At 51.3% G+C, this 13,867-nt stretch overlaps 1 protein-coding gene across 1 annotated transcript in view; it reads left to right on the forward strand.

Moving 5' to 3' along the window:
- The window catches only part of LOC143823359 (sodium-dependent neutral amino acid transporter B(0)AT1-like), a 35,478-nt gene that overhangs the window by 16,699 nt on the left and 4,912 nt on the right, over positions 1-13,867 (forward strand). The window contains exons 5-10 of the mRNA XM_077309605.1: positions 958-1,068; positions 2,437-2,549; positions 4,186-4,314; positions 7,453-7,609; positions 8,692-8,896; positions 12,000-12,159. Coding sequence (XP_077165720.1) covers positions 958-1,068; positions 2,437-2,549; positions 4,186-4,314; positions 7,453-7,609; positions 8,692-8,896; positions 12,000-12,159 — 875 coding nt within the window. The remainder of the gene's footprint in view (positions 1-957; positions 1,069-2,436; positions 2,550-4,185; positions 4,315-7,452; positions 7,610-8,691; positions 8,897-11,999; positions 12,160-13,867) is intronic.

The following is a 13,867-nucleotide window of genomic DNA, read 5'->3' on the forward strand; positions in this document are numbered from 1 at the left end:
CCTGAACCTCACCCTGCCGCCTCTCAGGGATGCCGGTGGGGAAGTGCCGGGGGACTTGGGAAGGGGAAGCACCGCAGCAGAGGCCAAAGCAGCTGTCTTCTCGGGGCCTTCTGGGACTGGGCTGCCATGGTGGGAGGGGGTTGCCTCATAGGAAGATTGGAATAAATGCTCTGTTTCAATAAAGTCCTGCCAGTCGGAATGTGTCCCGGTAGTCCTTAGTGATTCTAATGGCCACCAACTGGTTTGAATCCGAGTGACTTTGTGTGTGCACTGTTTGGGGAAACCCCATGTAAAGTGGCTTTTGGCTGCTTGGCATGAAACAAAGAGGTCGAAGGTCGAGCTCACATTGGGTCACCACCTTCAGATACTCACCTTTGGAATAAGTTCTTCAGCTGACTGTGTTTGCAGTGGAACTTGCAGATTCCCTCAGCTCCATGTCATCAGCTTGCCAAGAAGGAACCCCATCGCTTGGAGACGGGGTTGGACCAAACGGTACCCAAGCTGGCTGAGTCAGCCTTGTGAGGAGAAGGGCCTGGCTGAACGGGCTTTTGTGAAAAATATGTGAATATGCAAAAGCACTGTGCAAAAGCTGGTTGCTGTTTGAGGAGGCCATTCCTCTGGAAAGTTACCCCAGTCTAATTCCCTTGGTCTCCGTCGGGCCGAGACCCTAGAAAAGGGGCTCTACACCACGAACTACGGACAGCAGATTGGTCGGCCGCTCTGCATTTAGGAGTTGATGGCTAATCTGAGAGGGACGGCATAGAAATCAAAAAATAAATAAGTAAAATAAATATAAAAACCCGACAGCACAGTCCTAAGCAGAATTGCTGCCCTTCACGGAGCCTGAGGTCTCAGGATAGCACTGCCCCTGGCTCCGGAGGGAAGGGAGAGACGGCAAAGGGAGATGGTTGAAGGGACAGGGCAGCAGTTGCTCAGCTGTTTGTGCTCTTCCTCCAGGCTGTGTACGTAACGTCCACCCTCCCTTACGTTGTGCTCACCATTTTCCTGATCCGTGGCTTGACGCTGAAAGGCTCCGTCCGTGGAATTGTGTATCTGTTCACACCTAATGTAAGTGTCAGTTTGATTCTTTTGTCTTCCACTGAAACAGCTAACAGAATTGTTGTGTTACTCATGAGCAGAAGAAAGATTCTGGCAGTGTCTATACTATTTCTCTTCTGGGTATTAATAGGCCTGTGATGACCAAAGATTTTAGGTCGATTCAGGTGGGCAGTCGTGTTGGTCAGTCAATCCGTCTTTATTTAAACGGTCATGGAGCAGAGCATGGCCATGTTGGTCGGAAGCAGCAGAACCAAGTTTGAGGCTGGGGGTCCTTTAAGACCCGCGAAGTTGCATTCACCGTGGAAGCCTTTGCAGGCACATGCCCTGGACTCAGACTTTGTTCTATGACCAGACACGAGCAGAGGAAAAAGTCCCGCCGTATCTAGCCTGTTTCTCTTCTGGGCATCAAGAAGCCTGTGGATCTCAAAGTTCGTGGGGTTTGCAAGAGTACCCTGGGGTGGGTTCATGGCGTGGCTGTGTGGCACGTCCCTCCCGCTGCAGATGGCTTGATCCGCACCTGACTTCAGTGCAAACGATGACTCTGTCAGAGGGGCCCAACGAGCCCTGCAGTGCAGCCCATGTCACAGTAAGCCTCCCGGGAGCCGCCCAGGCCAGCTGCAGAGCCCACCGCTTGCATGCCGGAGGAGGAGGAGGAGGAGGTGCTGACCTCACCCGTTAAAAACAAGGCAGCCCTGAGAGTGGAGGAATCTGCCGCTTGTCTGAGTGCATCCCGGTGGGCAGACTGAGCCAGGGGACTGGCTGCCCAGGAGGCGGGGCTGAGCTTCTGTCTGCACATCCCCAGGCTGTGATTGCCTGCTAGGCTGCGCCTGCTGCACCCCACAGTCTCTGGGCCAGGCTTCCTTGACTGTGTTTTGGCCGGATAGTGCAGAATCCCACATTCCACAGTTTCTCTTTGGGGTGGAAAGTTCTGTCCAGCCCCAGCAATTCCCTCAGGGGGGTTCCAAAGCAAGAGTCAGAGGTGGTTTGCCGCTGCCTCCCTCTGCAGAGCCACCCAGATGTCCAGGGCTGACCCAGTTTCCCTTCAGAGTCAAAAGGGCCCTTGCCTGGGAAGACCAGGCTTGCAGCAGGCCTTGCCAAGGTGGGCGGTTTCCACTCACTAAGCTGTGCTCCTTTCCAAGACGCCGTTTAGGCCTCATTCCTTATTCTGCCCTCCAGGTACGTCTCTCCTGTCTAGCAGCCCAGCAGGAGGCCCATTCTCCTTCTTGGGCGTTTATTTCTGGAAAATACTGGGCAGAAATCTTTCTCATGCAGTCCCCAGTTCCATGGCTGCCATGCTCGGCTAGAGCTTCTGCTACGGTTTATGCTGGTTAACCTGCGAAGTCACTAAAATGAGCCACTTTCCCCCCTTTTATCCAGGTTGCTGAACTGGGCAACCCGGTCACCTGGCTGGACGCTGGCGCTCAAGTATTCTATTCGTTCTCCCTCGCCTTCGGCGGCCTCATCTCCTTTTCTAGCTATAATTCAATTCAGTAAGTTTTTACAATGAACTCAATGTGAGCGCGCCATTTTACACTGTGGTAACAAACGTCTTGCTCATAAGATTCCATCAACCAAGTTACGTATCCATTTAGGGGGCCATAATCTTTCTTCACCCGAAGAAATCAGCCGGGGCATCGTGGCCCTGGTGCCACTTCATCCCAGCACGAGCTTTTGTGGGCTGGAGCCGGGAGGGGCGGCCGACACAAGAGCAGCTGTCAAGGGTTAGCGGGAGTGCTGCCCTGTGGAATTATCATCTTGAGCAAAGCAACGAGGCTGATAAAGGAGGCCTGGAGGAGCCCCCTGGACCACCCCATAAAGCCACGGAAGAAAGGAGAGCTTCCCCCCATCTGTGGGGGGGGGCATGCACTAGATGCATTACGCCTGCTAGCCAGGACTTTTCAGGACCTCATGCAAATTTGGACTGGGGATGGATTTCTAAGACCTAAATGCTGACATCTTCGGAATTCACCTCTTTCTACCTCCCACAGCTGTTCTTGAGGGCAACTATAAGAGAATCTCTTCCTCTGAGAGATTATGCCCCTGTGGGAGAGAGAGGGCATTTCTGCCCCGTGAGACGCCTGCGACCTGCAATGGCGTGACGTTAAATCAGTCTATTCCTCCCCTCCACACTGCAAAGCCTTCACACGTGCTGCGCCAATAGCGAACGAGAGAGCGACGCGCTATTTCAATCACCGCTCCTCGGCCTGTCAGTCAACGGGGCCAACCAATCGGTGGTTTGTTGGTCTCGCCCCCCCCCCTTTTTTTTTACTTGAGACTTACACATAGCAATGTACATTCAGTTCTCTGAAAGCGCATTGCTATGTTATTTAAAGCCTACCCTCCAAAAAAACCCACAGCCAGCAAGCAGAGGGCACAGCAAGGGAGGCAGATTCCCCCTCCCCCTCTGGCCATTTAAAACAGCCAAAAGGCTTCTGGCAAGCTCCTGGCCACCTCCACCCAATCGATCCAGGCAAATTAATCGAGGGTGGTTTACCCCCCCCCCATCACCCCTGCCCTGCCTCCTTCGCTGAGCAGGAAATGGAGGGGGAGGGCGGGAGCAAGGGCGGGACATTGCAGAGCTGACTGTCGCATGTTGTCCATGCATTCCTTCTGCTGGTTGTCCGCCAGTGGATCGCAATTTTTAGGTTGGTGAATCCACTTTTAGGGATTCCAGAAGTCACACTTTACAATGCAGGATGTAGCGAGCCGGCTGCTGCCCAGACACTGGATGTAGGTGGCGTCATGTGGAGGGGCCGGAATATACCGCCTACATTTGGCAAAAATTTCACTACATTTATCGCATGCAGAAATGCCCAGAGAATCTACAGGGCATGGCCTTCTTTGCTGCCCCTACCATGAAGAGCCAGTTTGTTCTCCCACTCCTGGGTAAACTCCATGGCTGCTCAGAGGAGACTTGCTTGGACAAATTGGTGAAAGCCTGTCTTTTTCAAGCCAAGTGGCAAATTCTTTCCCCCAAAAAAGATAATTGATGGTGATAGTGGTCAGGGCATATTATGATGTCTAATGTTTAACTTTCATATTATTTCATGTGATTTTATGTTATTCAGATAGCTGTATTTGATCCTTGATCTATGACCATAATAATAATAATCTTCTGGTTTGCAGCAATAACTGTGAGAAGGACGCTGTGATTATCTCGGTGATCAATGGCTTCACCTCCATCTATTCCGCCACAGTCATCTACTCGATCATTGGCTTCAGAGCAACCCAGAGATATGATGACTGCGTTAGCCAGTAAGTCATTTCCCCTCTGAATGCATTTCTGACAGTGGTTATGTTTCAACATGAAAGCAAACGCCCTTCCTCAGTGGCACGGAGCCTTGTTGTTCCATGGATTCAGCACTCCGCTCTGAAGGGTGGTCGTGGCCACCGGCTTCTCTGTTTGGGCTGGGGGGGGGGGGCTGGCAGTGCTTTGTGGCCGGCAGCAGAAGACACTCCCTTCCCCACCACCCCAGTCCAGGAAGCACAAGCTGGAGTTTACAAGGCCGCTGCTTCATTGAAAGAATGGCAGCATCACTTTGCACTCCTTGCATGTTCCAGACAAGGGAAGGAAGGAGGTAGGGACTTGGGACAGGCTACCTTAAAGCTGTGAGATTGTAGCTGGCCAGCTGTTCCTGAATGCAGCGTCTGCTCTGTGGTTCCCATTGATCCAGCTCCATGCCCGGGGAAAAGCGCATCACAAGCAGCTGCCATGTTCAGAGGGCCTCTATTGCCCGGCAATCTGGGGCAAATCTGTTCCTCCTGGAGTGAGTTGTGTCCAGCCTCTCCTCTTAAGGCAGCCATTTTGACTGAATTGGGGCATCCCCGTTTCTTCCCCCACCGTGTTCTGCCAGAAGACATCTGCGATCACCAGATCTCACTGCTCAGATTTGGAGCAATGAACATCCCCATTAGGCGCTTCCTAGGAGAGTCCATGCCTGGTCCACTATTGCCCTGCCAACCCCCAGAGGATGCATAAGGTGACCAGATGGTCACATAAGGTGGACCACATAAGGTGACACAAGTGGTGCAAAGGGTTTCATTTATTTCTTAATGAATGGCTGTTTATGCCATCTATGTTTATGCTTATTCAGACTCGCTGGCTGTTTTGTGGGGAGGCAGCCCTTGCCATCCAACATGGCTGCCTTTGGAGCAGGGGCCCTCGGGCCCCAAACTTGCCTTGTGCTTCTGCCAACCTTGTTTATCCCAGCCTGCCAGCCAGTGTGCCAAGAGGCGCCAGCCTGTGTCCTCCTCCCCTGGGGTGCTGAAGGCCTCTTAGCAGGGGTGATCGGTGCTGCTGAGGGAACTCCTCCCCTGCTGGCCCAGCCACAAGGCGCGTGGCCGCCTGTCACGGGTCTTCCCCCCATCTTGCCTCAGGGGGTTTGCTGGTCAACACTCTCTACCTTGACCCACTCGCCTCATTCCTGCATCCTCCTCGGGGCCTCCCTAGCTTAGCACCAGGCCTGTTTCGTTCAAAAGCCCCTTGTGGACACAGCAGGGGCCCGGGGCTGGGGTGCCTCCCTCCAGCTGGACACGCCAGCAGGAACAAAACTGGACCATGATGAAGCCACACCCCTTATTCTCTTTGAAGGCTGGTGAAGAGGCGGGAGACTTCTCAGAGCGTTCCCCGGTTCTATAAATGCATTCAGACATAAATTTCTTCAGTGACAAGTAGTCTACTACTTAAATGTTAAAACAAAAATAGGGAAGACTGTGAAGAGTGGCAAAAGCCAACTTTTCCTAAACATTCATTGAAACTCTTGTCATTTCTGTCAAGGACAGAATCATAGCTCCTTTTGAAAGCTAGTGTAAAAAGACTACTTGTCACTGAAGAAATTTATGTCCGAAAGCGTTTATAGAACTGGGGAACGCTCTGAGAAGTCTCCCGCCTCTTCACCAGCCTTCCAAGAAAATGAAGGAATCCTAATGTTGCAGCTTCAGGTTCCAGTTTTTTTCTTATTGGTGTAACTTTTGTACTGGGCAGTCCTTGTGCATATTGCAACCTGCAGGAGAGGCTGGAGGTCTCCTGGGATCCCAACTGACCTCAGTTGTGACATACATCAGTTTACCTGGAAAAATGGTCTGCTCTCTGGGGGGTTTATCTATATTGTCATTCCTGCTATATTATTGTTAATCCAAATAATTGATACTATGTTAATTTAAACCACTGTTGAATTATTGTTGACTAGATATTAAGCCCGCTGTGGGCAAAATACAGCGGGCCCTAGGATGATGGGTGGGTGGAGGGATGGGGCGAAGGAAGGAGGAAAAGGAGAAAGAGAGACAGAAAGACAGAAAGAAAAGGAGGAAGATAGAAACAGAAGAAGAGGCAGAGAAACAGGTAGCCAGAAAGAGGCAGATAGAAGGGAGGGAGGAAGGGAGGGAGGGACAAAGGGAATGCTGGTAGGAAGGGAAGGACAAAGGGAATGCTGGGAGGAAGGGAGGAACAGAGGAAGGCCTTGGGACCTTCTGCCAGGCCCAGGGGCAGTCTCGGCTGCCCCAGGGCCCGGCAGAAGGCTCAGGACAGTGGGAGTGGGTTTGTGGCCTTCTGGCGGGGCCAAGGGCAGGCGAGGCTGCCCCTGGGCCCGGCAGAAGGCTCCCTGGGCGAGGGGAAGCCGGCCGGATGACTTAACGCTGGGGAAGGCTTCTTCTTCTGAGCGGTGACTCTCCGGCCGGCCCAGGCGAGACTGGGCCAACCAGCCAATGGGGAACCACGCTTTGCACGGCTCCCCATTGGCTGCTTGGCCCCCGAGTGACACTTGGAGGGCCCAATCAGGAGCCGCTTCGCGGCTCCTGATTGGGCCCTCCGAGTTTTTATCCCGGACAGGGCCCGCCCTAACTCCTCTCCACTTGCCCTTACTCCTTTATTCCTCCTGCTCCTCTGGAGCGGGGGGGGGGGGGGGTTAAAGGTGTTATTCTATGTTGTGTACTTAGGCTGTTATATGTAAACCGCCCTGAGCCCTATGGGAGGGCAGTATAAAAATCTAAGAAATAAATTAACAAACAAATACTATGGAAGATGGCCTCTGACCCCACTGATGCCCCCCCTCCCCAAACCCTGCTCTCCTCAGCATCCACCCCCCAAACCCCCAGGTATGTCTGAACCCAGAGCTGGCAATTCCATGCCCCCCCCGCTCCCCATTTCTGCTCAGTCCTAGGACAGAGACCTGCACTGTCCCCAGGAAGGTCAGCTGAGGCAGCAGATGCCTGCAGGCAAGAGGGCCCAGCCTGGATAAATAAGAGCCCCCCCCCACGTCTCCTCCCCCGGCCCACTTGGGGGGTGTCCGGTGCCACATTTGAAACGAAAGTGGGCTGAGGCAAGTGTGACCTGCAGCCTGTGGTCCTGAAGGTGGGCCGTCTCCTTGACTGTGTTTGTTTCTCTCCCTTTTGCAGAAATATCCTCACTCTGACAAATGCATTTGATTTCCCAGAAGGTAACATAACGGAAGGGAATTTTGAAGCTGTGCAAGTTTGGTGTAATGCGACGAATCCAGACATGTTTGCGACCCTTAAATTTCAGACTTGCAACCTGGACTCATTTTTATCTGATGTAAGGCAACAGTGCATGAGGGACATCTAGCAGAGCGATGCTGGCTGTTCCAGAGACTGATCTCCCCTCCCCCTCCTGAAAAGACAGCGGTGGGGGCTGAGGGGGCTCTCGGTGCCATGGGGCTTGTGGGTCTGCAGTCAGGACACCCCCCTCCCCTGGGGCTGGCAGTCAGCTGGCCCTCCCACGGGCGGGGGTGGAACACATGAACTCTGGAGTCCTCCCCTGGCTCACAGGGCTGCTCTGCTGGGCGGGGGGGGGGGGGTGGTCCCGCCTCCCTGTGACTCCCCTCCTTCACGTGACATTTGGTCCCTAGACATTCAGCATGGTCTTTTTGGGGATGAGGGGGGGGAGGTGTCCAGGGGGAAGATTCCCTGCCATGAACCCCTTCTGCCAGCCCACGTGGGCTCCAGATGTCAAGTATAAACCACAGTTTTGTTTGCGGTGGGAAGGAGCCCCCAACATCTCAGGCCTCTGGGGTTTAGTTATTCACTTAGCACATTTACATTTTGCCTTTCATTACATAATTTTGAATAATTAAAACAATCAATAACTAGTGGGCAAAACTGAAAAAAAATTAAATCATGAGTAATTATTAGTTACCTGATTGTGAAGTGCATTGTCTTCTGGTACTAACAGAGTTAACTAAAACCCAGAGGGAAAAGTCTGTGTGAGAAAGGGGCCTCCCCGCAGGATGAGCACCTTTTAGACCAACAGGGTTTTATTTCGAATAGAGGTTAGTTTAGGGGTCACGTGTGTGACTTCTGGTTAAGAGATGCAGCATCTGACATCTGCTGTGCTCTGCTTCTTCCCTCTCCTCGAGTGCAAAGTCCAAACCTTTCCCTGCCAGCCTTATTGGCACATATTCACTATGGTTAGCATTAACTAGGAAGGTAAGTGACTTAAGAACTTGGCCATCGTTGGTCTAAGGGGTGGCCAAACTGGCTCTCCAGATGTCCATGGACCACAATTCCTATAAGCCTGGTCTCACCACCCCTGGTCTAGCTGGAACTCTGGCTCAGGTAGGGGAAGAGGAGCATCCTCTTTGTACGTTTGATGGTCACACCAGTTGTTGTGTTCTGCAGGGTGTTGAAGGAACTGGCTTGGCATTTATTGTCTTCACGGAAGCCATCACCAAAATGCCGGTGTCACCGCTGTGGTCCATCCTCTTCTTTATCATGCTGTTCTGCTTAGGTTTATCCTCAATGTTTGGGAACATGGAAGGTGTTCTTGTACCCTTGCAAGAGCTCGATGTGATACCCAAAAAATGGCCTAAGGAACTTGTTACAGGTCAGTGGAATAGTGAAGTGTTTGATCAGGGCTAGGAATGGGATGGTGAAGTGGGCATTAAAGATGGGGTCTAGTCGATTTTTTACCTGGGGATCCTGGGACCCACATGGACAAAAGCCACATGAGATGGGGGTGGAGTAAGGAGGTTAATTTGATGCGATCGGCTGGAAGAGCTGGCAGAGTCCAGTCCTATGTAACATTTTGTCCCAATGTCAAGTGTCTTTTTGAGACGGTAGACAAAAATGAGTGATAGATCAAAATTATTTATTTAATCAAACAAACAAAACTGACGCAGCAAAAATCATGCTTCTTCCACCGCCTGTGAAAGGACAACTGCACCATTGTGATTCAGAAAGGGGGGTCCATTTCCCACTCTCTCCCCCTTTGATCCCTGGTTGAACCCATGATGGTGGAGAGCCCAGGGAGTCTGGCATTAACGGGTGACTCCAAACAAGGGCTTCTATCGCTGCTCTGTGTGAGTCTCTGTGTGAATCGGGGCTGTCTCCACAGATGTCCAAAACAAGAAGGCTAAATTATCCTGACCCAAACAAAAGTCAAGAGCCTAGAAAGGTCAACGCTAGGGAAATGATCTTAAGCCTATACAGGGTGGGACACCATCATTAAAATATAATACCATTATTCATTAATCGAGTTAAAACCCAAGGCCTCAGTAAAACCAATACATACATGCATGCTAATGCCTTCACTGACCAGATGCGACTTGGCATACTCTTGACGAAGGTTGACTCCTGATCACAAGACACAAGACCCTGGAAACTGAAGGGGCTTCCCTTGAACAGGGCCTGTTTTTGAAATATTAGAAGCCTCAAATAGTTCTATCTGGCTTTCTGGTCCACAGAACTGACTATCGGTCCACAGTGTCCTGAATATATCTTTTTATAAAAAGGAGACAACTGGCTGTAACAATTATTGTGTTTGTTGTATATTTTATGTATGCTGGTTTTATTTGATGCTTGACCATTGATAAAGGCAGTAACGCCGAAATGCATCTGATCAGTGGAGGTATTACCATGCGCATATATATTGATTTTATTGAGGCTATGCTAAAAGCCTTGGGTTCTTAACGTGATTAATGAATACTGGTATTATATCTTCATAGCTGTGTCCTGCCCAGTTCATTTCCCTGCTGTTGCCATCTGGTGAAGGAGGCCAGCAGACCAAGTGGGCTGGCCCTTCGCAGTGTTTCATTGGCTGTCAGAGGCCGACCTCTTGCCACAGCCAAGTTTAAAGCCTCTCACCAGGCTCAAGAGGCCATTTCTGTGGGAGAGTGGAAGGCAGTGCCAACATCTACCTGTCTGTTTGGATGCTGTGAGTGAACTGGAGAGCCCCTGGCCGCTCTCTTTGGCGGCTCAAGATCTCCAGCCCAGAGGACGTTGAACTGGCTATGACGAGGGCAGGGCGCTTTTGGCCTTGGCACCAGCCTGGTGGGAAATGCTTCCTGGAGAGATCAGGGCCCTGCAGGACTTGGGAGAGTTCCACAAGACCTGCAAAACAGAGCTGTTCTGCCAGACCTATGGTTGAGGCCAGAAATGATACCAAAATTCTGCCCCCCTCCCCAAAACTTCAGCTGTCACCAGGCAATGATTTGATACTTCTCCCTGCCCCCCCCCTGGAAATTAAAGTGAGGTCTGAATTGATGTGATTGTTTTACAGTGGCAGTTGTTGTTATTTTATTGTTTTTAAATATGCTATTATTTGCCCTGAGCCCGTGAGGAATGGTAGGTTGTAAATAAAAACATATAACAATAATAATTATTAATAATGATGATGATGATGATGATGATAATAATAATAATAATAATAATAATAATAATAATAATAATAATAATAATAATACAAGTACTGCATTTGGTACATTGCTACATTTTTATCATTCCAATTTTAGTCGCTGCCAAAGCGAGCACAACCTTTTTAAATCAATGATCTGGATGAAGGGTGGGGGGACTCCTCTTTAAATGTGCAGAAAATACCAAATTGGCAGGTGTAGCAACCCCCCCAGAAGACAGAGGCCAGTGAGATCTGAATGTGCTGGAAAAGTGGGCAAATGAGAACAAGATGCAATTCCGTAAGGAGAAGGGCAGAGTTCTACCTCTGGGTCACAGAAATGAGAAACGGCATACCAGACCAGGGAGACACTGCTGGGTCGCAGAGTGTGTGATTGAGATCTTGGGGTCCTTGTGGACTATAAGCTAAATATCAGCAGACAATGTGATACAGCGTAAAGAGGCATCACATCAAAATCACAAGATGTCATAGTCCCATTGTATACGGCACTGGTCCGACCACACCTGGAGTATCGTATGCAGTTCTGGAGGCCTCACTTCAAAAAGGATGTGGACAAAATTGAGAGGGTGCACAAGAGAGTAACAAGGGTGATCCGGGGCCCGGGGACCAAGCCCTAGGAGGAAAGGCTTGGGAATGTTCAGAGGTTGAGAGGAGACAGGATGGCTCTCTTGAAGGATTTGAAAGGTTGTCACTTGAAGGAGAGCAGGGAGTGATTTTTGTTGACCGCAGAGGAGAGGACCAGCAACAACGGTGTTAAACGACATATAGAATCGTATCGGGAAAATATGTATCGGGAAAATTTCCAGAGTCCGAGTAGTTCAGCAATAGCTGAACAGGTATTTATTATGGATGCTTGAGGCTGATCCCGCATTTAGCGGGGAGTTGGACTTGATGGCCTCTATGGACCCTTCCAACTCAGGTCTTATGGTTCTATTAGTATTAGTAGTATTAGCCTTACTGTATAGGGACTTTCTTCACCATCAGGCCAGGCACCACCCAGTAAAGAACTTCCAGCCCATAAATCCTCCTGGCCGGGGGAGGAGATAACGGAAGGCAGCGGACCATAGCCAGGCCAGCTTCCTTTCCCACGGCGCGGCTGGGGGCATTCCTAAGGTGGCCCCAGGGGGGGCGGAGAGGGGGGCCTGCGGCAGGCAGAGGGGCTGGTGGGGAGGGCGCAGCTGAGGGGTCTGTCCGAGGACTCCCGGCCCAGGGCAAACATGATGCGGGGTCTCATCAGGGAGCTTCTGCTTTACACGCGATCGGAAGTAACCCAGTCATCATGTGCTCTTTTTCCTAGCTCTGATTTGCATCGGGTCCTTTTTGATTGCCATTATTTTTGTGATGAGGTCAGGCAACTACTGGCTTGCTCTGTTTGATAATTTTGCTGGATCCATCCCTTTGCTGATAATCGCTTTTTTCGAGATGTTTTCGGTTGTCTACATATATGGAATAGACAGGTAAGAAATGGAAATCATGCACAAGTTGGAGCATTTGTGTCTTACTTAGTGCATGTTGTGGCATGTAGAGCCTCTTGTGGCACAGAGTGCTAAGGCAGCAGACATGCAGTCTGAAAGCTCTGCCCATGAGGCTGGGAGTTCAATCCAAGCAGACGGCTCAAGGTCAACTCAGCCTTCCATCCTTCCGAGGTTGGTAAAATGAGTACCCAGCTTGCTGGGGAGTAAACGGTAATGACTGGGGAAGGCACTGGCAAACCACCCCGTATTGAGTCTGCCATGGAAACGCTGGAGGGCGTCACCCCAAGGGTCAGACATGACCCGGTGCTTGCACAGGAGGGGAGACCTTGACCTTTACCCAGTGCATATTGTGGTGCACAAAAGGAAAACTAGAGGTCGGCTGGCACATCTATCTGTCCCTCCCTCCAGCTATCGATCTGTCCAGTTTCTTAACCAGTTTGGGGGAGTGGTTAGGAGTGCAGACTTCTAATCTGGCATGCCGGGTTCGATTCTGCACTCCCCCACATGCAACCAGCTGGATGACCTTGGGCTCGCCACGGACGGCACTGATCAAACTGTTCTGACCGAGCAAGAATATCAGGGCTCTCTCAGCCTCACCCGCCTCACAGGGTGTCTGTTGCGGGGAGAGGAAAGGGAAGGCGACTGTAAGCCGCTTTGAGCTTCCTTTGGGTAGAGAAAAGCGGCATTTAAGAACCAACTCTTCTTCTTCAGAAATCTCAGGGCTCTCTCAGCCTCCCCTCCCTCACAGGGTGTCTGTGGTGGGGAGAGGAAAGGGAAGGCCATTGTAAGCCGCTTTGAGCCTCCTTCGGGTAGGGAAAAGCGGCATATAAGAACCAATTCTTCTTCTTCTTCAGTAATATCAGGGCTCTCTCAGCCTCACCTCCCTCACAGGGTGTCTGTTGTGGGGAGAGGAATGGGAAGGCGACTGTAAGCCGCTTTGAGCCTCCTTCGGGTAGGGAAAAGCGGCATATAAGAACCAAATCATCTTCTTCTTCTTAAGTCCCTCAGGCAGCAGTTCTCAACCTTCCTAATGCTGCAACCCTTTAATACAGTTCCTCATGTTGTGGTGACCCCCACCAAAAAATTATGCAAGTGGTCCTTCACAGAAATTACACCAAAACTGACCAATGGCGTGAAGATCCGTTGCTCATGATTGTATATAAATTGTCTTACCATGCTGATCTTGCGGCAACAGTGGTGGCAACCCCCCCAACCCCCAGCCTAGCTGCCCGCCCTGCCATGACCCCTGTGAAAAGGTTGTTCGACCCCCAAAGGGGTCCCAACCCCCAGCTTAAGAACCACTGCCCTAGAGAATGTTCAGAGGCAGACTGGGCAGTGAAAATGTCCCTGGAACAAGCCAAGCCAAGCTGATGGGCAAGCCAGCCCTACCGGCCCACGCAGCTCAAAGGGTAGACGGTGGACCTGAGTTCACTCCCTGCATCACCCCACCTCCCCACCCCCTGAGTCTGGAAAGCAGCACAGGAGGAGACGATGGGTGAGCCGGCGCGGAGTTGCTGGCTCTCAGCTCTGCTTACTCCTGGACACCAGAGGCCCTCTCAAGGAACAGCCCACCGAAAAAAGGGTAACAGGCCACAGGCCACCCTCTGCCTGTTCCTAACAAAGCCTGATTCCTGACAGGCAGAAAAGGTCGGGAGGGCACTCAGATGGACGTGGGGCTAATCAGGCCGGT

This window comes from Paroedura picta, chromosome 14 (genome assembly GCF_049243985.1).
Source record: "Paroedura picta isolate Pp20150507F chromosome 14, Ppicta_v3.0, whole genome shotgun sequence".
Classification (NCBI taxonomy): Eukaryota; Metazoa; Chordata; class Lepidosauria; order Squamata; family Gekkonidae; genus Paroedura; species Paroedura picta.